The 22,354-nt window shown below is 40.3% G+C and overlaps 1 protein-coding gene across 5 annotated transcripts in view; it reads right to left on the bottom strand.

Moving 5' to 3' along the window:
• LOC127447102 (contactin-associated protein-like 5) overlaps positions 1-22,354 on the bottom strand; it is a 126,267-nt gene that overhangs the window by 79,802 nt on the left and 24,111 nt on the right. For 2 of the 5 annotated variants that reach the window (XM_051708662.1, XM_051708663.1), the window contains exons 2-4: positions 18,713-18,823; positions 16,906-17,099; positions 980-1,127 (exon numbers count right to left, since the gene is read on the bottom strand). In XM_051708662.1, coding sequence (XP_051564622.1) covers positions 980-1,127; positions 16,906-17,099; positions 18,713-18,823 — 453 coding nt within the window. Of the gene's footprint in view, positions 1-979; positions 1,128-2,641; positions 2,738-4,165; positions 4,396-16,905; positions 17,100-18,712; positions 18,824-22,354 lie in introns of those variants that run through there. The other 3 variants (XM_051708664.1, XM_051708666.1, XM_051708665.1) reach the window with 3 other exon arrangements.

The raw sequence follows: 22,354 nt of genomic DNA, 5'->3' as shown, positions 1-22,354 counted from the left end.
GACCTGCCATGGGACTTCTCCACATGGCATACTTCCAACATAGCTCGGCAAGACCATGTGACATCATTGCTTATTACCAAGAATACATTTAATTGGAAAAAAACTAACTAAATTTGAGCTAACTCAACTGACCAATTTGAATTCTCTATTGGTCGACCCTTATGTGATTTTAAATGCATAATGCTGATACCTAAAAACAGGGTGTTATAAATTTATGATCAAATGTACTGAGAGCAAATAAGATGTACACAAAATTGTTTAATTTATCCCTATTTTGGAGAAAATTCCAAACAACTTTACTGTTCGGGTCAAAAAAGACCCGGTATAGTAGATATACAGCACCTCCCTTGTCATTATAAACATGAACATTGACATACAGTAGGTTTGTTTTCCATACTGAGCACAAGTTTTCCAGCATAGTAGCTTTTCAAGCATACTGTAGGAGCATTTTATTTGGAAAGTGCGCCACCTGTATGTCAGTGGTGGCACTATTATTTTACAGTAGATATAAAGTAAACCCTTGCATTTTGGGTTGAAAAAAGCTAATACTTAAAATACCTACACAATGTATCAGTTTAAAAAACTAAAAGACCTTCAACACCCAAGTAATGCCGCAGTATCCACCCAAAACACAATGACATTGCATAAATTATAAGTATAATAAAAATATTATTTATTATTATTATTATTTTTACTTATTCATTTACTTTTTGATGTGAAGAATAAAATGAGTTTTTCCTCTGTTTTTATCTCTGGAATTGGTCGCAAATTACCTGAACATCACAGGAGGGTTAAGCAAATTATTTGCACAATATTTACCAAAAAAAAAAAAAAAAAAGGAAATCTATTGACAAGGCAGATGTATTTGTCTATCACTAAAATTAGCTGCTGTGTCTCACAGAGTAAAATGCCACTTGAGAACTGGTAATCTGTAATATTATATATTAAACAGTACATACCTAACAAAACTGTCACTTACTGTATGCACAGCCATACACATCCACCCTGAGGCCCACACTACCACTGGGGCTCCACTCCAAAGGAATGAACCGGAGGAACCGGGTTCTGATAGACTGGTTGAGTTTATGGTGGACCACACTGTCTGAATTCACATTACCCACGATCCTCTGAGAACAAAAAAAAAAAAAAAAAAAAAGAAAAGAGAGATAGAGAGAATAGACATTTTACAGATGGTTAGGTTTATAATAGCTGATAATGTGCTAGTTAATCAGATGTGTTTTTTGTACAGATAAAATATTTAAGCAAATGGAACATTAATTATGACAACACTGATCTAGTTGAATCCAAAGGCCTCAACAGTTTATGTAAATGTCAACTTATTTTCATCTGCTAATGCACATAATTGGACAGTAATGTGTGTCTCACTCACTCCGCAGTTGAGATTTGTGTTAAACACAAGAACAGATTACCAAAACACCACATGGTAATGGATGAATCACAAAGGGAAAATGTAAACTTTCTTCAAAGATAGACTTTTCCATGTTCCTTTGAGATAGAGATAAATAACATCTGAATAATATAGCAAAAGTACAATATCATCACCTTCCCTGGTGACTTACTAGTAGCCCACAAACACTAAGATGCCAGCATGAAGCTAAGTGTAGTAAAATTAGTTTAAAGGTGTCATGAACTGGATTTTTATTTTATTTTATAATGTTCCTTGAGGTCCACTTATAATGTTAGTGTGATTTTTTCATTAAAAGTAGTCATAATTTTGGAGTAAGTGGTCATTTTCTATCCAGTTTTTGTGCCTCTGATTCAAATGCTCCGTTTTGTGGGGCATGTGTTCTTGAAGACTTCAGTGTAAACGCCCACTGCTGTGATTGGGTAACATCTTTGCATGTGGATAAGTCTAAACGCCCCCGCCATTACGTGCGTGTGGGGTTGTTTTGAAAACTTCAGATGGTTAAAAAAATGACAACCTGAGGAATTCATCCATACATGTTTGAGCCAGAGTCTGATCCCGAATTTGAAGAAAATTAACCCCCTCCACAAACACCACAGATACTGCAGTCTGTGACAGCGTAGTAAGTAATCACTGTAATTTACTTGTCTATTTGTGTAATAGGTATTACTTTTATTGTTGTTTAAACCAAGACACAACACAACGGTGTGTATCTTGTTACATAGTTGGGGCATTTTCCAACTGTGAAACATTTCCGTGTTTTACAAATGCTGAGTAACACATGACAGTACCAAATAAAGTGTAAATACATGGTGCTATCACATGTATAAATGTGAAAGGATACACTTACCGTGCAACATGTAAACGTATACAGGATATATTCACCGGTGTTTGTCGCACTGTCGTTCGTCATATAATCATCTTTCATAATATATTCAGTGTAGTGACAAACGCATACGTTGTTCATTACAATGAGTCATATTTTCATTAAAAAGGAAAGAGGCTGTCTAAATATATTGATATCAATACTCTTTAGGTGCATCTGTGGCAATTGTGCCATCATGCCAACAGAACAAGAAAATATATGCTGCTTAGAGATCCCTGTGCATTAAAACTAATACACGAGCATCTAAAATCACTAGGATCAATCAAATACTCAGTACACATCTAACAGTCTGTAACATGAGAAGCAAAACAATTAACATGGATACTCACACTTGTTTGTTGCGACATCACTGTCGGGCCCAATATAGTTGGCACTGCATCAACTTTTAATTTAAGTCACTCTGCAAAGCCTGCTTCGAACTGTGTCTTGTTTGTGAAAGAATCATCGGTAAAATGAAGTGAGCAAACAAACACAATCTTACCGACGCGATCCGGGACTTAATTAAAAATAAACGTCAGCCACTCTTTCTTAATGTTGGAATCCTTGCGAAGCAAATGCAAGAAATCTAGTTTCCCACAACCTGGTACTGCACAAAGTCTTGACATCTTCGTGGCAATCTTGACACACCTCCTGTTGCTCCAAAAATAATCTCACCGCTCTACTCTAACAGCAAGACTGGTGGGCGGGCCTAAGCAGCGTCGATGATAAAGTAGGCGTTGATCTGTTTATGCAGAGGCTGGCCTGTTGATGTAATACCTCACTATGACGTATTAGTGAAGAGGAAGTAGAGAACAAGTCATTTTGGCACCTTGGTTTCAATAAAGCCTTTGTTTTTGGACTAACAAAGAAGTTTTCGGTTCTGAAATTTACAGTATGTTTTTATATTGCTATGAACTCTTATATATCAAGATATCATGGTAAGTTTGATGTCTGATCAATTCATGACCCCTATAAAGCCACTGCATTGTTTTGCTTGCACACAGACTTTAGAGAAATAAATATTGTGGTTGCCGAAAGTATTAAGGGTAACACATTTAAAGATAAGCGAGCTCACTGCATTGGAGTTTTGTGGAAGATGTACTTCAGAGATTCCACCCTTAAGGAGCCAAGTTATCATGGTGTGTGGAAATTAATTTCAAGTGCATTCTCTTACTGGAAGGAAGTCTTGACTCTGCCTGTAGTATGTGGTTTAATCAGATATTATCCAGTTTTTAAGATGCAGGACAGAATTACATTATTTGACTTTATTCTGCTGATTTTATCTCTAACTTTGCAAAGATACAGTGATAATCTCATTTTTTTTCATTGTGCAGAAAAACAAACAGTTGTACAACAGCTTGTTCCAGTCCTCTGACCTGACAGGATGAGTTGCATTCCAAGGGTGCTGATATTTAGTATAACAGTTACATTATAACTGTTTTATATAATTATAACATACATTATATTGTTTTATCAGTCTGCTTGTCTTGTGCCACTACAGACAGACTGCCAGTCTGCTTGTTGCTAAGTGACACATAACGGTTGTTCCTGCTTTGGCTTTCTTCAGAATGATTTTGTTAGTGGAGAAAAAATAAGACAAAATAACTGTTAAGTTAAATGTAAGTTACTAATATGTAAGTTACTCATTAACTTGCTTGAGTGATATTGCTTACTTATGAAATATATTTTGTCTAGATTGGTTTAGATTTTTTTCCTTTTATTAAACTCTTCAGTATGAGAACATTTGTTATTACATCATCAGCTCTCATGTGTGCACACAATGACGACAACATCCTGTCCCAGACTGTGCCTTCTCTGTCTTTTTCCACCTCTGAGAGGGAAAAAAAACAACAACAATACATCCATCCAATTACCTATCAGCTCACCTCGGCTCAAGGGCAAAGAAGAGCTCCCGTCGGATCTGGGGAGATGCCCCGGTTACAGGCTGCCCACGTAAACGGCTCCTCTCTACACTTCATTAACTCTATTCCTGTATCGACTCCTGCTACACCCCCTCCTCCGTCATTAAACCCCTATGCTCTGCTGCTGTTATGATGAACCCTCCACAGACTGTTTCATCAGACCTCTTACGTGTGCAACTGTTACTTCCTTCTGTGATTCACCATACACAACTCCCCTAAAACTAGTGTGAAGAAGCCAGCACAAGATAAGCTAAACTGGGTGGTTTGGTATTTGTTATCTGGCAGGAAACATTTGACAGCGCTTACTATGTCTTTAATGAAATGTAATAAAATAACAATTTGTATAATAAATACAAATAAAAAAATACTAAAATTCCTACAAATTGATTTGGTCTTGTTTCTCAACAGAATTATCTACACTTCTTTAAAACAAGATACATCAACATTCAAAGCAAATTTTCTAAATTGTGTAAGATAATAAAACTTGCTTTATACAGTATATCTTGAATTAAAAAAAAACAAATTATTTTTTATTTTATTTTAAGTATAAACCTCACTATATTTTCTTGAATGAAAAAACAATCTCCCAATGTGGTAAGAAATATAAACTTAATTCAAGATACATTCTCTGCAAATAGGTCCTATTTTGCTATTTGGTCCTATTACACGGTTGCTTCCTAAGTAAATTCTTCTTGTTTAAAAGATGTTTAAATATATTTACTGGAAAACAGTGGTTTCCACTGACCCACTCTAAGCATGAATTACACTCCCTCTCTGGAGAAACACAGACCCGAGAGCATCAAAAATAGAGAACACCTCTGTGCCTCTGTGACCGTGTTTAAACGAGAGCTAAGACATGAAAACTGTCCCCAGACATCAGACAAGTAATCTCTTCCTTTCTCTGCTTTTCCCTCTCTGTCTCTAATGTGTATTGCAGTCCTGCGCTAGGAAAAATTATAAATATATTATTTATAGTTGTTCAGCGAAGCTGGAAACAGACAAAATATCTATCCGAAGGCCAGGTAAGTGACTATTCCATTATCATCTGAGATCCGTAGGCATGTCACTGGGATGCATATAGTGAGCTGAGTGAGAAACTCTGAGGTGATTTTTAGCACAGTTCTACTGTAGTGAATATCAGGACAAGATGGCATTGTTGGGGCCTCTGCCAGACACCTCTTGTGGGGCAGTAAGGAAGGCCCAGTTCAACCTCTACATTGAAAGGGACTTCTCATTGGTCCACAAGTGGTTTCTCATTGCCAAAGTCATGTGCAACATCTCAAACCCCCAATCCCAAGGTTAAGCTAAGATGACTGATGTCAGCAGCAAAACATAACCCTGAGAAAGAAAGGCATCAAACTGGAACCTCCTCCTTACCGGAAAGGGATAAAACTATCCCCCAGTTGGCCACACCTTTGGTGGGAGACATAACAGTAACACCACATTCTGTGTCTCCTGTCTAGAGAGACACAAACAGAATATAACAATTCAAGTTCCGACTCCTGAGTCCTGCAAGCAAGGAGGCAGTAACAGAGTAACTCCAAGGTTCTGTGTCATGGCTTCATACACTCACAGAGAGAGAGAGAGAGAGAGTAACAAATCATCCAACATTCTGTGTCTCCATCCAAGAGAGACAGTAAAAGATTGACCAAGTACCAAGTCTCACTACAAGACACTATTACAATGCCAGGTTCAGAGTCCCCATACCACGGAGATAACTACATAAATACCAGCGACAAGGTTACGCTCGGGCGAGCAAAAGTTTTCTGCATCTGCGTCTTCCAGGTAAAGAAACTTTTACTGACATAAGGGCTGCATCTGCACATTCCAGATTGTAAGAACCCTCTCAGTGCTTTCAGGAGATCAGTATTCCTCAGCTTTTGTGTTCAAGGTTGTTGAAACAGAATCCAGCTCCTTCCCCACTGTAACGTGGCCCCCAAACCACCAGTGAAAGACTTCACCATCACCAAACCCACTGACTGATTAAGCAGAACATAAATATCTCTATCAAAATTATTTTCAATAGATCTTGGCATTAGTGGATACTATCAGATTATGATTTTCTAATGTTCTTTATATTGCATAACCTGTATATCAAATGTCTATCAAATAATCTCTGAGTTATTTATTTAGATAGAATTAAGGTCTTTACCTTATAAATTAACAGAGAAACAACAATTTATCTTTCTATAAAATAATTCATACTTTGCTATTGAACGTGTCCTTTCATCTTATGCACTTTACTTACCTATTAATTTATATTATCCTTTAGCATATTAGTATACATTTAGTAGTTGTTGTTAGGTTTTTTTTATTTATTTTTTTATCTTTTGTAAATAAAATTAATTTTATTACAATTGTGCCTTCCTTGTGTTGATAATACAGTAAGGGTTCTAAAGGTTAAAGGTTGAATGTCACAAATCCTTCAGATTATTCAGATGACCAACTCCCTCCAATTTACATATTTCTAATTTATTGATGGTCCATTTGGGTATTTTTTATACTGTGAAGGTGAAATTCCTTACACACCTTAAGTTATCACATACACACCTTAAGTTATTTTAATTGTTGCCAGTGTGCTTATCACTACACTACTAAAGACCCCCATATACTTCCTAGGAAACGAAGAACAAATGGGTGTGACATCATTTAGAACAAAATCTAGCCAAAAATATATATATATATTTTTTTATTTGTTTCGGTGGTTCTTAAATGTTCGTCTGGACGAACTTTTAGGAAAACGTCTTACTGGCTGCTAAACATCTTCTTACTGCCATTGGTCCAGATCATCAGTAGGTATGACCTGGAGCTTCACCTACCTTGAGGCAGGCAGCTAATTCTGTTTATGTTGTTCAGTCAGTCAAAATAAGTCAACATGAAAACACCAGCATGAAGAGTTATTAGTGAGCTGGTGCAATTTTACCTACCATTCACGTAGAGACATTTTCCAAGAACATGTCTTGGGATTTTTTGTTTTGTTTGTTTGTTTGTTTAATTGGTCTACAAAAGGGATCAATTCTACTCAAATACTCTCAAGTGCCCATTCACTCATGTCCCATCTGCTGCGAAAGCCATTCACACATCTGCCCAAAGTAAGATATGCCTCTCTTATCATCATAACTTTGTCTGTATTTTGCCAATTAACACTCTTTTAAACATATTTTGATAACACATTTTAATGTCACATTAGCGTCTTGAGCGTCCTCATATTTAAAAGCTCCTCTAAATGCCTGCCACAGCAGTGTGGCGAGCATCTGAATGTTCACAGCAGTGTGACGGGTGTCTGAATGTTCACAAACAGTGTACCATTGCTCGGCTGTTTCAAATGTATTTTTATCCCTGAACGAAGAATGCAGAAGAACATCTCCAGAAGTATATTGGGGCCTTAAGATTCTGATTCTGGTCTGCTAAGACTAAATGAGTTGCAGACTTTTACATGAATTATACTCTATGGGACCCAAATGGACCATCAGGCTCCCGCTTACAGCAATCTAATCTAACAAAACGATGGCCGTTCTCATTGATTACCAATGTGGCTGCTAAAGCCTCCATGTAATGCGAAACCAGAGAGGTATGGAGGAGAGAAGGAGGGAGAGAAAGAAAAGAGCATTGCGTGATTTAGATTAGCCTTTGTCGATTACATACAATGAGCACCTGAGAACCAAATTAAGCTAAACCGATATGCAAAAAGTAGATGCTGTAGATATCAAGTCTGTCAATCACAAGATAACAAGTATATATATATTTTTCCTTCAGCAAATATATAAAGCAATATCCTCACATATAAGTGATTGACAGAGAGAATGAGCCATGTTTTTTGTAGCCTTTAGATTAGTAAAATGAAAGATAATATGATCAACCATAATTAGATGACGACTAGTTTAAAAATAGAATTGTATCAATGCTTCTCACTATTCGCTATTCAAACCACAACAACCTTCTCACTATTCAAATGTAACAACAGTTTTGCTGCCACAGGATTAAACCATTATAGTCTTTGATCCAATTATCTGCCTTTAAACTGTAAATAAACCTGCCTTTATTTTGCTTTTTGCTGTTCTTTAACAAAGGTGTGAGAATTTCACAAAAGCATGACATTATGACCTAATGTGTGTAAATAACTGAATCAAATAAGTGTCAGTAAAACACATTCTCCAGAGCACATTATGCAAAACATTACAAGATGATCTTGTAGTGCTTTCTGACAGCAGTACACTATAGATCTTAAAAACTATGCATGTGTGAATTCAGGGACAAAAGGTCTTCCTGCCATCACAACATTGCTTGAAAGAGAAATAACACTTCATAGAAAGGTATTCTTGGTGTCATGAGATCAGTTCATCAGACAGAGCTGCCGGTTTTAACATCTGTCATGCTAGTTCCCATCCTCCAGTTCAATTCCTGTATAGAGAGCATGTCTTCACTTTTAAAATTCTCAGGGTAACCTTCTCGCATCCAACAGACACTACTGCAGTTTACACACACTCAGACACACGCGCACCACCTTCAAGAAAAAGAAAATGTCAAAGGCAGACATGAATACATCTCTGTAGCTAAAAGCCCCATGGGCTATAAGACAAAAGAAATGACCATTGCGAGGCCCCCACAAAGATTTTGTGGTCAACAATTTTTGTCAACATAGGCGAATCCTGTTTCCCCACCAGGATAGAACAGCAATACAAGACTAGAGAAGATGAAGGCAAAAACTGAAATGTGTCAGAGAAACTCGTACATAGTACATCTCAACAACTATTTCTGCTCATATAGTGCTAGTCTGTCTTGAGTTGGTTGCAGTTCACTGGGGCTGCACTACTAAAAATTAACATGACATGAGCTCTTGTTCCCTCTCAGAAGTTTAAAGTAGCATGTTATGCATTACATAGTAAAGCAAAATTGACACTTGACTAATTCTTAAGCAATAACAGTATATTTGTATTTATAGTTTCTAACTGTATTTAGTTTAATAACAAAAATGTCCATGGTAGTGATGAATCAAACATGGTCTGTGGCTACCATGGTCTTATTACCAATGCAAGTGTTAAAATGATAGATAATATGGAAGAGCTTTGCAAATTCTTTATCATTATAATGGGCCAAGCTATAATGTTTTCTTCTGTTTAAAATCTGTTCTTTTCTAATGCACTTTAATTGTAGAAAAAAATTAAATAAATAACTGGCTTGGTTTGCCTTCAGAAATTCCAAGAGACGACTGTGCTTAATCAGTTGAAGTCCCAATTCAGTCAGAATATTTACTGTAGCCCTATATAAGGTGTTAAATTTACAGATGTTACTGTTCTTAATATCAGTAAGTTTACATCTGCAGAATTAATGCTTTACTGCTTACTGTGCATTCCATAGTGACAAAATATGTAATATTATTGGTAAATGCACTTATTTGTGCAATACAATAGAAATATCACTATTATTATTAATAGTTCCCTATCTGTCACTCACTCAACGTTGTGTCGATGTAGTGACACTAGGGGTCACTCTTGGGAGCCCCAAACACCTCTGCTTTTTTGAAAAAAGGCCAATGAAAATTGGCGAGTGGAATTTGCATGCCACTCCCCCGGACATACAGGTATAAAAGGAGCTGGTATGCAACCACTCATTCAGATTTTCTCTTCGGAGCTGAGCGGTTCTATTCATTGAAGCTGAAATCATCCGCAAAGTTCATTCACCTCATCTGCTGGATTCTATGGCACATTTCAGTGGCTTCACCCCCTCTGCACCCGTGGAGTGCAGAGATGCCCCTGGGCGCTTCGGAAGAAACAACTAAAAAAGTGTATTCTAAAAAAAAAAGAGTATATTTTCTTTCTAAAAGAGCGGCACACACGGAACGGTACGTCTTTTTAAAGATGTCTTTCCGTCTGTGTGTTATTCCTGGTTGCGGTCGATATCTCTCTGCTTCTGACGGCCACGATTGCTGTCTTACGTGTCTGGGCGCTGCCCATGTGGAGACATCGTTCGTGGATTGGTCTTGTCCTCATTGCGAGAACATGACCAAAGCAATGTTGTGGTTGCGGCTTGCATTCGTAAGAAAGCAAGCCAACTCAGCAGCTCCCCGCCTTGGTACTTCTACCTACAGGTATGAGGCCGTGCCGGTTAGCACTGGGGGCGATTTGGGGAACTCAATGGGACCACCTCCGCCAGGTAACCCCCCACGGACCTCCCATTCCCCAGCACGCTCACTTGCTCCGGTCGGGCGCTCAGACGAGATCGCCAGTTCGTCTCAGGGCGAGTTCGACATCTCGTTCGGAGCCCGGGTAGAAGACGAGTTATCGAGCACAGCATCGGAGAGCGGGCTTGTCCAGTCAGATGCAGAGGCTTCGACTGAGCTTCCTCCTTCTGGAGTGGTCACCCAGTCCCAGGCCGACACGGAAATGATGGACATGCTTTACCAGGCGGCCGCGAGCTTCGCTTTCCCCTGAACCCTCATGGCTCGACGATTGGTTCCTGGGCTCAGGGCACCACCCACGGCCAAGCCCTGCCCCTGTTCCTTTCTTCCAGGAAGTGCATGAGGAGCTGACAAGATCGTGGGAGGCACCTTTTACTGCCCAGTCCCGGTCTTTCAGCTCCACCGTTCTTGTTACCCTCGATGGCGGAGCGGCCAGGGGGTATTCGGTGATCCCCCAGGTGGATAAGGCGCTCACAGTGCACTTGTGTCCGCAGAGCGCCGCCACCTGGTGTGGGCGCCTGAAACTCCCATCCAGGGCCTGTAGGTTTACGTCGTCCCTGATAGCTAGAGCCTACGGTGCCACTGGACAAGCCGCCTCTGCCCTGCACACCATGGCTCTCCTGCAAGTACACCAAGCCAAGGCGCTAAAACAACTGCACTAATGTAGTTCTGACCCGGGATTGATGCAGGAACTGCGCTCGGCGACCGACATCGCTCTCCGGGCAACGAAGGTAACGGTGCGGTCTCTCAGGCAGACGATGTCCACTCTGGTGGTTCAGGAGTGTCACCTTTGTCTCAATTTGGTTGAGATGTGCGAGACTGACAAAGCATGGTTCCTTGATGCCCCCATCTCCCAGGTTGGCCTATTCAGTGACACCATCGAGGACTTTGCCCAGCAGTTCTCCGCAGTGAAGCAGCAGACGGAAGCCATACAGCACATCCTGCGAGGCACGGCTCAAGACCCCGCACCCCATCTGCTCGTTGCCAAGGGCGTACTCCTGCAACTACAACACCGGCCCTGCCGCAGCCCGCCCCCGTGGCCCGGCCCCGGCATGGAGCCCAGCGCAGGAAGCAGACGCCACCCGTCTCGTGGCCGGCTGCCAAGAACCTGAGGAAGGCTTCGAAGTGCCCCTGAGATGGGTGACCCAGGGGAAAGGAGACCTGCTTCTCCGGAGCTGGTGAGCAGACCACTCCATCCCCAGGAGGAGAATCTTTTGTTTCATTTTCATTTAATTTCACCGCATGTCCAAGAGGCTGCGGTACCTAAAAATTAAACAAAAGAGTGGTTTTCTTGTTCCCTGGGTCACATGTTCGGTGCGCATGGCCATCGTCATGACCACCGTCCACCGTCCCATCTTTGCAGGTATGGCACCCCATCGGTCCCCCCGCACCTGTGTGTCCAGCTCTGGCACAACACGCCCACACGGGATTGGGTTCGGTGGACTACGGGGACGACACTCCTCCTCCCCCCTCCTCGGCCAATCTTATGGTGGGCGGTAGGAGCCAGGTAAGTGCTTCGATGTCCCTGGACTCAGCATGGCCACGGGGCTCGAATCCCCTCGACGTGGAACCTCGAGCTCCGCCCCGCCACGAGGCCCCACCCGCCGGTATGTCCGATGTGATCATTCCCTTGGTCCCCCTCGCCCGGAGTTTGGACACGTGGCTCGTGCTTTCCAACCCGTCGCGGTGGCTGACCCGGCATTCTAGCGAGCGTCTGGCATCAAGATTGGTTCGCGGCGGTAGACCTGAAGGACGCGTACTTTCACGTCTCGGTCTTACCTCGACACAGACCCTTCCTGCGGTTTGCCTTTGAAGGCCAGGTGTACCAGTACAAGGTCCTCCCCTTCGGCCTGTCCCTGTCCCCTCGCATCTTCACAAAGGTCACAGAGGCTGCCCTTGCCCCGCTAAGGGAAATGGGTGTCAGCATCCTCAACTATCTCGAAGACTGGCTAATCCTAGCTCACTCTCGAGAGTTGCTGTGCGCACACAGGGACCTTTGTCTCTGGCACCTCAGCCGACTGGGGCTATGGGTCAACTGGGATCAGAGCATCTCTTTTCTCGGTCTGTCTCGATGACCGCGTGCCTCATGAAAGAGCGTGCACAGTCGGTGCTGAACTGTCTGAAGGTGTTCAGATGGAGAACAGCGGTTCCACTGAAACTTTTTCAGAGGCTCCTGTCGCCGCCTCTTCAGCCCTTGGACCGACCTTGCATTTCTATGGGCAGGGGTTCCCCTAGAGCAGATCTCCAGGCGCGTCGTGGTTACAACAGACACCTTCAAGAAGGGCTGGGGTGCCGTATGCAATGGGCACACAGCCACTGGCTCCTGGACTGGCCCGCAGCTGCGTTGGCCCCCTCCACCCAGAAGGTGTATGTAGCCGCTATTCTGGCGCATCACGATGCAGTAGTTGGTAAGTATTTAGGGAAGCACGACTTGATCATCAGGTTCCTGAGAGGCGCTAGGAGGTTGAATCCCTCCAGACCGCGCCTCGTCCCCTCATGTGACCTCTCTGTAGTCCTTCGGGGTCTACAGGGAGCTCCCTTTGAGCCCTTGGAGTCAGCTGAGCTTAAGGCACTCTCTTTGAAGACTGCCCTCCTGACTGCGCTCACTTCCATCAAAAGGGTAGGGGACCTGCAGGCATTCTTTGTCAGCGAATCGTGCCTGGAGTTCGGTCCAGGTTACTCTCACGTGATCCTGAGACCCCAACCGGGCTATGTGCCCAAGGTTCCCACGACTCCTTTTAGGGATCAGGTGGTGAACCTGCAAGCGCTGCCCCAGGAGGAGGCAGACCCAACCTTGGTGTTGCTGTGTCCAGTGCGAGCTTTACGCATCTATTTGGATAGTGCGCAGAGCCTTAGAAGCTCTTTGTTTGCTTTGGTGGACAGCGGAAAGGAAGCGCCAAACAGATAAATCGCCCACTGGGTCATCGACGCCATCAAGATGGCATATCAGGCACAGGACGTGCCACCCCGATTACGAGCCCACTCCAGCAGGAGTGTGGCGGCCTCCTGGGCCCTGGCCATTGGCGCCTCTTTGGCATACATCTGCAGAACAGCGGGCTGGGCAACACCCCACACCTTTGCAAGGTTCTACAATCTCCGGGTTGAGCCGGTCTCATCCTGTGTATTGGCAGGCACAAGCAGGAAAGTTCCGGGAAAACTGGCCGGGTGTACCACTTGCGCATAGCGCCTTCCCCCTCCCTTGAGGTGAAGATGTGCGCTCTTGACTTCCAGTCGTGTTCACAGACTGTGATCCCTGGGTGACTTTCTTCCTTAGCCCTCTGGCAGCTGAGTTTGCAGAGAAACTCGCTGACTGGCCCAATGAGTGTGTGCTAATGAGCCCCTGTACTGAGGTAGGTGCTCCACATGTGCTGGTTCCCCAAAGGCGACCCCATGTGATATCTTCCACAAAATTGTTTCCCTGACGGCAAACTGCATCTTCCTTGGGCAGAGGCCCCTCTGCCCCCGGTCCCCATGCTCTGTAGAAACTCCTCCCCCTTCAGGTAGGACCTACTATGGGACCTCTCCACATGACATACTTCTGACAAGACTCGGTAAGACCATGTGACGTATTCCACTCAAAATACCCCCCCCCCCTTTTGGGTGGGGTGTGGTCTCCGTGGTCTTCCCCTTGGGAGGGATGCCCCCCAACACAAACACTTATGGCTCCCAGTCAGTTAACAAATTCCACTCTTTTTGGGGAGAAAAGAGAGGGAAAAGAGGCCTCGGCTGGGCTAGCCTGTCCCTATAGTTGTGCAGTTGACTTGTTCCTGATGGACCGTTCGACGCTCATAAGAGCGTTGGGGGAGGTTACGTGATGGCCTGGTGCGCTGGCTATGAGGTACAAAGCAGTCTGCCCATCACACACCGCCAGTTCACGTAACACAGTTCAGCTAGTTGTGGCGTTTTGTATAGGGACCCCTAGTGTCACTACATCGACACAATGTCGAGTGAGTGACAGATAGGGAATGTCCTGGTTACTTTCGTAACCTCCATTCCCTGATGGAGGGAATGAGACATTGTGTCCCTCTTGCCACAATGCTGAACTACCCGCTGAAATGGCCGGGACCTGGTCTCGGCTCCTCAGCACAAAACCTGAATGAGTGGTTGCATACCAGCTCCTTTTATACCCGTATGTCCGGGGGAGTGGCATGCAAATTCCATTCGCCAATTCTCATTGGCCTTTTTTCAAAAAAGCAGAGGTGTTTGGGGCTCCCAAGGGTGACCCCTAGTGTCACTACAGGGGTTACGAAAGTAACCAGGATGTTTCTTTCCTATTTTTTTTTTTAATTTATTTCTTTTATTTTTGTATAAAAACATTTTTTATTTTTTTTAATCAGGTGATGGTGCCACTATCTGTAGAACTTGGTGGCAATGGTGGCAATGGTGCCACTGTTCTCATACAATATGTTAGGCTGGGGTCCTGAACAGCATCCTTGCTTGTATGCTATTGCTAACACAACAGCTCTATGAACAAGAATTTCATATCAACATTTTCTTGCTCTCCCTGTTTCTTTGTTTCTGCCCACCTTTCTCTCACATGCACTCTCACAGCAAACACAAGCACACATCAAAACACTCTCCACCAATACCCGTCAATCAGTGCAGGCTGGAGAGAGCAATTATCCATCACTTTGGGGAGCCCATTTACACCTTTCTACAAAAAAGACCTTTTGACCTTCTGTATACACAGGATACAGTGGAGGCAAACAAGCTCTGCTTTTGGGCTGTCCTCTTAGCCCAGAAACTCATCCAGCTTTCCTCACCATTTCAGATACAGTGCAACCATCTTTCTCTCTTTCTTTCTTTCTTCCTTCCATCCTTCGTTCCTTAACTTCCTTCCTTCCTTCCTTCCTTTCCCTCTTTCTAGCTCAGCCTTTACATTTTGCTGCTGGGAAAAAACATATACTCTTAACATAATATATTTTCCAATAATGTGAAATTGATGGAATGTATTATTTTGTTGTACATAAAAAAAAAAAAAAAATTTTAAATTTAAAAAAAATGCTGAGGTGGCTGCAGTATTAAATAAACATTTGCATATTTGTTTAATATATATATATATATATATATATATATATATATATATATATATATATATATATATATATATATAAGATTTAACCTAATGATGATCAACCTTACAAGATCTTTTTGTAAGTTTACAAGTTTACAAGTAAGATCTTTCCATGGTCTTTGTCTAAAAGGTCAAGGATTAAGCTTCTTAACCTGGTGAATGACAATTTATTTTACAGTAAGACATAGAACCATAAATAAAATATATATAGTGTATACACAGGATACCAAATCAATCCATTAAGCATGACAGCACATCACTCTGACAGCACAACAGCATGGCATTTCTCTGAAATGTTGAATCATTCAATGCAGGGTTGAGAATCTGGCCCATAACTTACATAATGTCAAACATTCTGAGTTTTAATGAGCCAACTGAATATCAAATAAAAGCGCTGGTAGAACATTAATAAAGGTTGGAGGGGCTCCTGATATTAGGAAAAGACAACTGGAAAAAGTAGAGAATTGATCACATCACTGAGCGTGTTACTTTTAAACTTATGATCAACTTTATTCTACAGTTCCACCACGTTAGAAGCATATTACATCTAACTCCACTGTAATATTCTCCTTTCATTAAACACACTTTGAAATGTCATTATATCTTTAATAAAGCAGTGGCCTCATAGTTTAAATGTAATTACAAAGCAGTGATATGAGACAATGAATCTTCCATCATTTATAGACATGATAACAGTGGAGGATCAGCCTGAGGACAAAGAAAATAGAAGCATTGGTGGTTCAGAATCAAGCTCTCTTCAAACACCTGTGATTATTGAGAGTCTGTGGCAGCTTCAGCATCATTAGAATGTTCTATTTCGGGGACCTCAGAAATTGCTCATAGCATTTCATATGTTTACAACTGAATTCTAAGAGAATGGGATCAGAACTTCAGTTCTACTTCCAGCTCTGAAAAATAAGATGCACTGAAGATGTGTAATTGATGTGTAATTGTAATTGATGTGTACATGATGTTGATGAAAATGTTAAGCTGCAAATGTGCAAAAGATCATCTCTCTGGAATATTTTATTGCTGTTGGTCAATCACAGCATTCTGCTGTCAAATATTTCTTTTTAACTATAATGACCACTAAACTGCATATGTAACCATTGTCCCAGGCAACCACATTCCTACAGTATGTACTGTAGCTGTGCTAGTTTCACATATCTTTTATCACTCTGCCATCTCTGTCTTTTGATAGAATGAAGTGATTTCGACTCAAAGTCATTTAATGATTTGATCTTATAATTTCATGCCTGTTTATTCATATATTTGGTAAGTAGCCAAATAATAATTTGGTAACATACAGACTAGTCAGGATCTATTGTTCAAGCCGGTCAGTAATGACCATACCTTGTCCCTTTTATATCACAACCAAACCCATGCAGATGTAAAGACTGTTCCATCAGTAAATGGTAAATGTAAAATACACACACTTACCCCAACAGTGTCTTCCAACATGTACTGCTTCCACACATGCCCCGTATCACTGTAGAGGAGCATATAGGCACTGACCCAGTCTGTGCTGCCATGACGACCTTGTGTGGCCACTGCTGTCACTTCCATTCGGTCCTGGAGGTCAACTTGCAGCCAGGGTGACCTGTCTGTTGACTCTGGGCTCCACCCACCCCCTCCTAGAGAACCCCATAAGACTTCTGTGAATGTCTTTCAAACTCTAAGAACTTACTATATTTTGAGTGAAGCTGTTCTGAGATCAGGTGTCCTTGTACAAAACCCAGACATGAGGGAGGACACTGGCATTCATTCAAGTAAATACAGTGTGGTCCAAAAGTCTGAGTTCACATTGAAAATCTGGGATTCAAAATCTAATTTAAACCTGGAAATAAACAGAAGTGTTAGGATCTTGAAAAATATAAAACAAAGAAATGTTACAATGCAAAATTAATTGAAAATACCTTAATTTCTACATTATTTCTAGGTCACTAATCGAATATAAGAAAATGTATGACATTGACCATGTTAACTAATTTGCACAAAAGGTCAGATTTCCATGCTTCAACAGAAGCACACAAGATGCTCTTAGGAACATTGTTAAATCATGCTGGGATAACATGGATCATCTGGTTTTGCACAAACTTGTGAAGTCCATTCCAGCTCAAGTGCATGCTGTCATTAAAACAAAAGAGGGACATATCAAAAACTAAGAAATTCTGAAATTCATGTTAATTTTTCAATTCAACGTTTTACTCAAATTGTTATGTTGATAACTTGTAAGGCAAAGTAGAATTGTACTAGTGGTCTCAGAATGTTGGACCTCACTGTATATGAAACAAATATGTATTTCAGTTTGGCTCTCAGACCAGTTGTTTTTGTATTCATGTGGTTATCTTCTGTCGCTCAGTAGGCAGATTCCTCCCCAAAACAAGCCAAAAAGCCTTGACGTACTTGACCTCACTTAACATGTACAGCATTCACTTTGGATCAGGTGCAGGGATGAGTGTCAGAGGGCATACATATTCCATAAAGATGTTTTTCTTCCCCCACTATCCTCCAGCCAAGACTTCTTTTGGAGTGAGCAGTCTGGCTCACGCAGAAAGGTTCATTACTCAAGCATTGCAGACTGCAGCTCAATACCACATGAGAAGATGAGAGCAGAATTTTAAACTTGGGACCTCTGATTTGAAGGAAGCAGCATTTAAACAGAGCCCCCAGGGAGAGGAATCATTTAGTTTGTTACAGACGCACACAGCAGAGGTTAGTCACCTCAGAGAGAGAGGGCAATAGGCTGCTCCATAATGTATCAAACCTGTAATTTGTTGAAGGTAGAGTCGTTGTTTTCTTTCTTTTCATTGTGGGCTTAAATTACAGTATATGTTCAAGGGTGCAGTTTTTAATACTTAAATGAATAGTTTACCCAAAAATGAAAATTATGTCATTATTTACTCACCCTCATGTTGTTCCAAACTCATATGACATTCTTTTTTTTCACAGAACACAAAAAGTGATGTTTGGCAGAATGTTAGGCTCAGTCACCATTCAATTTAATTGCATCTTTTCACCATACAATAAAAATGAATAGAGAAGAGGCTTTTGTGTTTCATGGAAGAAAAACAGTCATGGGTTTGGAACGAAAGACATGACAGAGAGTAAATTTTAATTTTGTGTGAACCATCCCTTAAACGAATGCTTTTCATCCTGTACATTTTCGTGGAAATGTGTAATTTATGAAATTCTAAGATGACACAAATATAAATGAATTATCATAAAATCAAGAATTTAAACTTACCATCTCTTTTGTTCAGCCTGGAAATGTACGCCGCACGACTGTCCGAGAAATGTGATGAGCTCTGAAATGAGGTTGCAGGCAAAAGCAATGCCAGAGATCCATCACAGCTGTCTGAAGAACAGAACAAAAACAAATATTAGCTTATGTGAAAATAAACTCCTCCACTCATGTATGTGTAAAATGGGTTTTATTCAGATGAGTCTTTTATTGTTCAGATAATCTTCGATCAGTCAGGTAATGTAAGATGGATCTTCACAGCCTTTTCTTAGCTCACATATCACTTGGAAACTTTTTTATGTCCCACTTTCTTCCTTTTCTTTAATATTGTCATATCCCCAACCCTGCTGCCTGAAGCCATTTAGTGTCAAGAGTCCCAGCTCAGTCTTTAAGTAAAATTATACAAATATTTTATTTTAGCGAATCACTACATGAAACATCACATATCTCAACACATACAGTATGTGGATTCTGTAAAACCTTCATTCAAGCTGAAATTAAAAACTTCAAAAAGAAACCCAATAAAAAGCTACTCAAAACAGTTTTTATTGTTGCTGAACAAATTTGTTGAAATTTTTCTTTCTTCAGAATGTGATTGCTAAGGAATGTGAATGCTAAAGACATCATACTCTCTCTCTCTTTTAAATTTTTCTGCACAAAGGAACAAATTCATAGAATAATGACAGCAGTGACATACTGTGTCTTTGTCTGAGTGTGAGTGTGTGTATAGGTTAGGGTTAGGTCAGGTGTTGTTAAACCATATAAAATCACCTGCTAGCGTGTAAAACTCTTATAAAAGTCCCATCTACAGAAGCCACAGCCCCTGTCCTTTAAGGTTATTCTGTGGCTCAATACACTCAGTCAATTAGCCACTTTGCCATTGTGCACCAGATCTTCACAAACAGGCAGAGGAAAGGCCACTGCTACTTCTCAAGTGGAGTACAAACAGAAATCCTGATGCATTTCTCTGGTGTGAAACCTACTGTCACAATGTCAAATTCCTTGTAATGCACCAATGTTGTTGTTCTATGTTGAGGCTTGCTACTCTAATTTTTGAAAGTTTGAGTAAAATTGAGAGATCCTTTTCTTTCAAAAGTTGTGATGTTGTAATATTCTATTACCTGAAGATTGGAGGGACAGCCTAAAAAAAATGAAAATCAACATGCTGTACAGATCTGAGTTTAAATTGTTTTATTGCTCAAGTTATTTAGCAATTATTTAAAGTGAATAAAACATTTGTACATTTAAATGTTTAGCATTTACATGATTAAAGGTTTAACATGCTTTAAAGATTGTTTAATCATTGTAATTTAAATAAATAATTGGCCAAAAGATACAAAATTAGATGGAGAGAAAACAGGTTTCTGGGTCAAGAAAGGAAATGTTGAAGGTTATCTCTATGGTAACAACAAACTATACCTCTGTACTGTCATAATTAGGGTTAAAACTCAGTAGGGGTCTTGGCTTTACTTTTTGATGGAAAAGGGTAGGTGCTATATTATCATCTAAAGTTCACAGATGAGTCAATATTTAATCATTTTAAACACACATGCACGCTTGCGCGCGCACACACACATACACACACACACAGAAACACACAAATCTGGAAAAATGGAAACCTCGACTCTTTTTTATATTAGATCCTTATTTGTGATTGATTATTTCTAGCTTACAAAAAAATCTAGCTTACAGAAATGTGATTAACCTTGGAATTTTCCAAAACATTTTTAGAGCAATGTTGTCCACAAAAAGTAACATGCTTTTTCAAGGGCAATGAAAGTTATGCATGTATCCACATGCACACACATACAGTATCTGTCCCTATAGAACTGATGTCCCACATGAAGTGCAGACATCTGTCCTGATTGTTAAGACCTCTAATGTCTTCAAGCCACAATTATTTAAAAGCTCCTATTCCACACCACACATGCCATTTTAAACAGCATGTTTTATCAATGACTGTAAATCAAAATTAGTTTAATTAGCATGTCGACAAACTCCTCTTCATTCTTCTCCTGGGTGTTTAGAGATGCTCATCTTGATTCACCATGTTTATTTTTTATTTGTATTACAGATCCCCAAATGATGTGCATTTTATTGTATTGCAAGTAAAGGCCTTGAGGCAGGAAGAAAGAGATATTAATGGGTAATTGAATATCAATATTTACAAAAGGGATTTCTTGGTCAGCTCCCCGATGGCATTGATGCATTCCACGAAGTGATTTCCATTTAAAGTCAACATGAAAGCCTAAAAATGGACGCATTTTCGAGTGAAACAGGATATTTAATGAGAAAAAATCTAGGACGGGACTTGATTTTATCCATTGGAAATTGATTGGATCATGAAAAGTTGACGTTAGATACCAAAATATAGCCGTGTGGGGAGAAGTTTAAATACAAGGGGGATTCAAAGCCAAAAAAGAAAGTTCTTACAGAGGTGGAGCAAGTTCATACATTTTAATAAGATTACGAAAACAAAAATGTGTTTTATTTGGACACTTATTTATTTTCCAATAATTATTTTTATGCTGTAGTTTGCTGAAGTGATAAAGGCACTTCAATTAAAAGCTATAGACATGAAATGACAATCATCACTTTACAAATTCATGAGGTCAGATATACACAGGGTTGGGAGGGTTACTTTTGAAATGTATTTCACAACAGATTACAGAATACATGCTGTAAAATTTAATTTGTAACGTATTCCGTTAGATTACTCAAGGTTAGTAACGTATTCTAAATACTTTGGATTACTTCTTCAGCACTGGTAGATTTTTTCACTTGTTTTGACTATAAAAACTCTGCCAGTACAGTAAGACAAAATACACATGTTAAAAATACATTCTCTGAAAAACCTAAATATCTTATGCAGTGTTGTTTCTAAAACAAGATAAATAAAATTGATCTTGTTTTAAGGATTTTACATATTTTTACAGGAAAACAATACCAAAATTATTATCAAGAATATGATTTTTGCCCTAATATCAAAGGTATTACTAGAAAAAAAGAAATTATGATCCAACGTGAATTATCTTGATAAAAAAATATGATCGTGCCTGGTAACATGTGCATATAAAATGGCTATAAATAGCATTTTAGCTGGGATTGCATCATTTATATGGATATATGTTTTCCATCTGAAAGGACTAAATATTAAATGAAACAAATGACAATAAAATGCAAAGTAATCTATTCAGTAATCAAAATACTTTTTGAATGTAACTGTATTCTAATTACCAATGATTTATATTGTAACTGTAGTGGAATACAGTTACTTATATTTTGTATTTTAAATACGTAATCCCATTACATGTATTCCGTTACTCCCCAACCCTGGATATACAGTATACATATGCAGTAATTTGACTGAAAAAGTACAGTACTTCAGTCACCAAATACAATCACAGATATATGCTGTGCGGTTCAGATAACCCCTACCTTTAAATTTAGTCAACATATGTTCAGCTATTAACCTCCTGCTAAGTGATAACCACTTATGACCTTCATACATATGCGCAGTCACTGCTGTGGCTGAATCTCTTTGCAGTACTTCTCTGTGTTTCATATTCTTATTTTGTAGCTCTCTTGACCTTTACAGATATCTAGTGAAGAGACCAACAACAGCAGAAAACAAGATCTCTTCTG

The sequence above is a fragment of the Myxocyprinus asiaticus genome, chromosome 10, assembly GCF_019703515.2.
Source record: "Myxocyprinus asiaticus isolate MX2 ecotype Aquarium Trade chromosome 10, UBuf_Myxa_2, whole genome shotgun sequence".
Classification (NCBI taxonomy): Eukaryota; Metazoa; Chordata; class Actinopteri; order Cypriniformes; family Catostomidae; genus Myxocyprinus; species Myxocyprinus asiaticus.
Note: the sequence above shows the minus strand (reverse complement) of the source record. Positions and strands in the feature narration are given on the sequence as shown.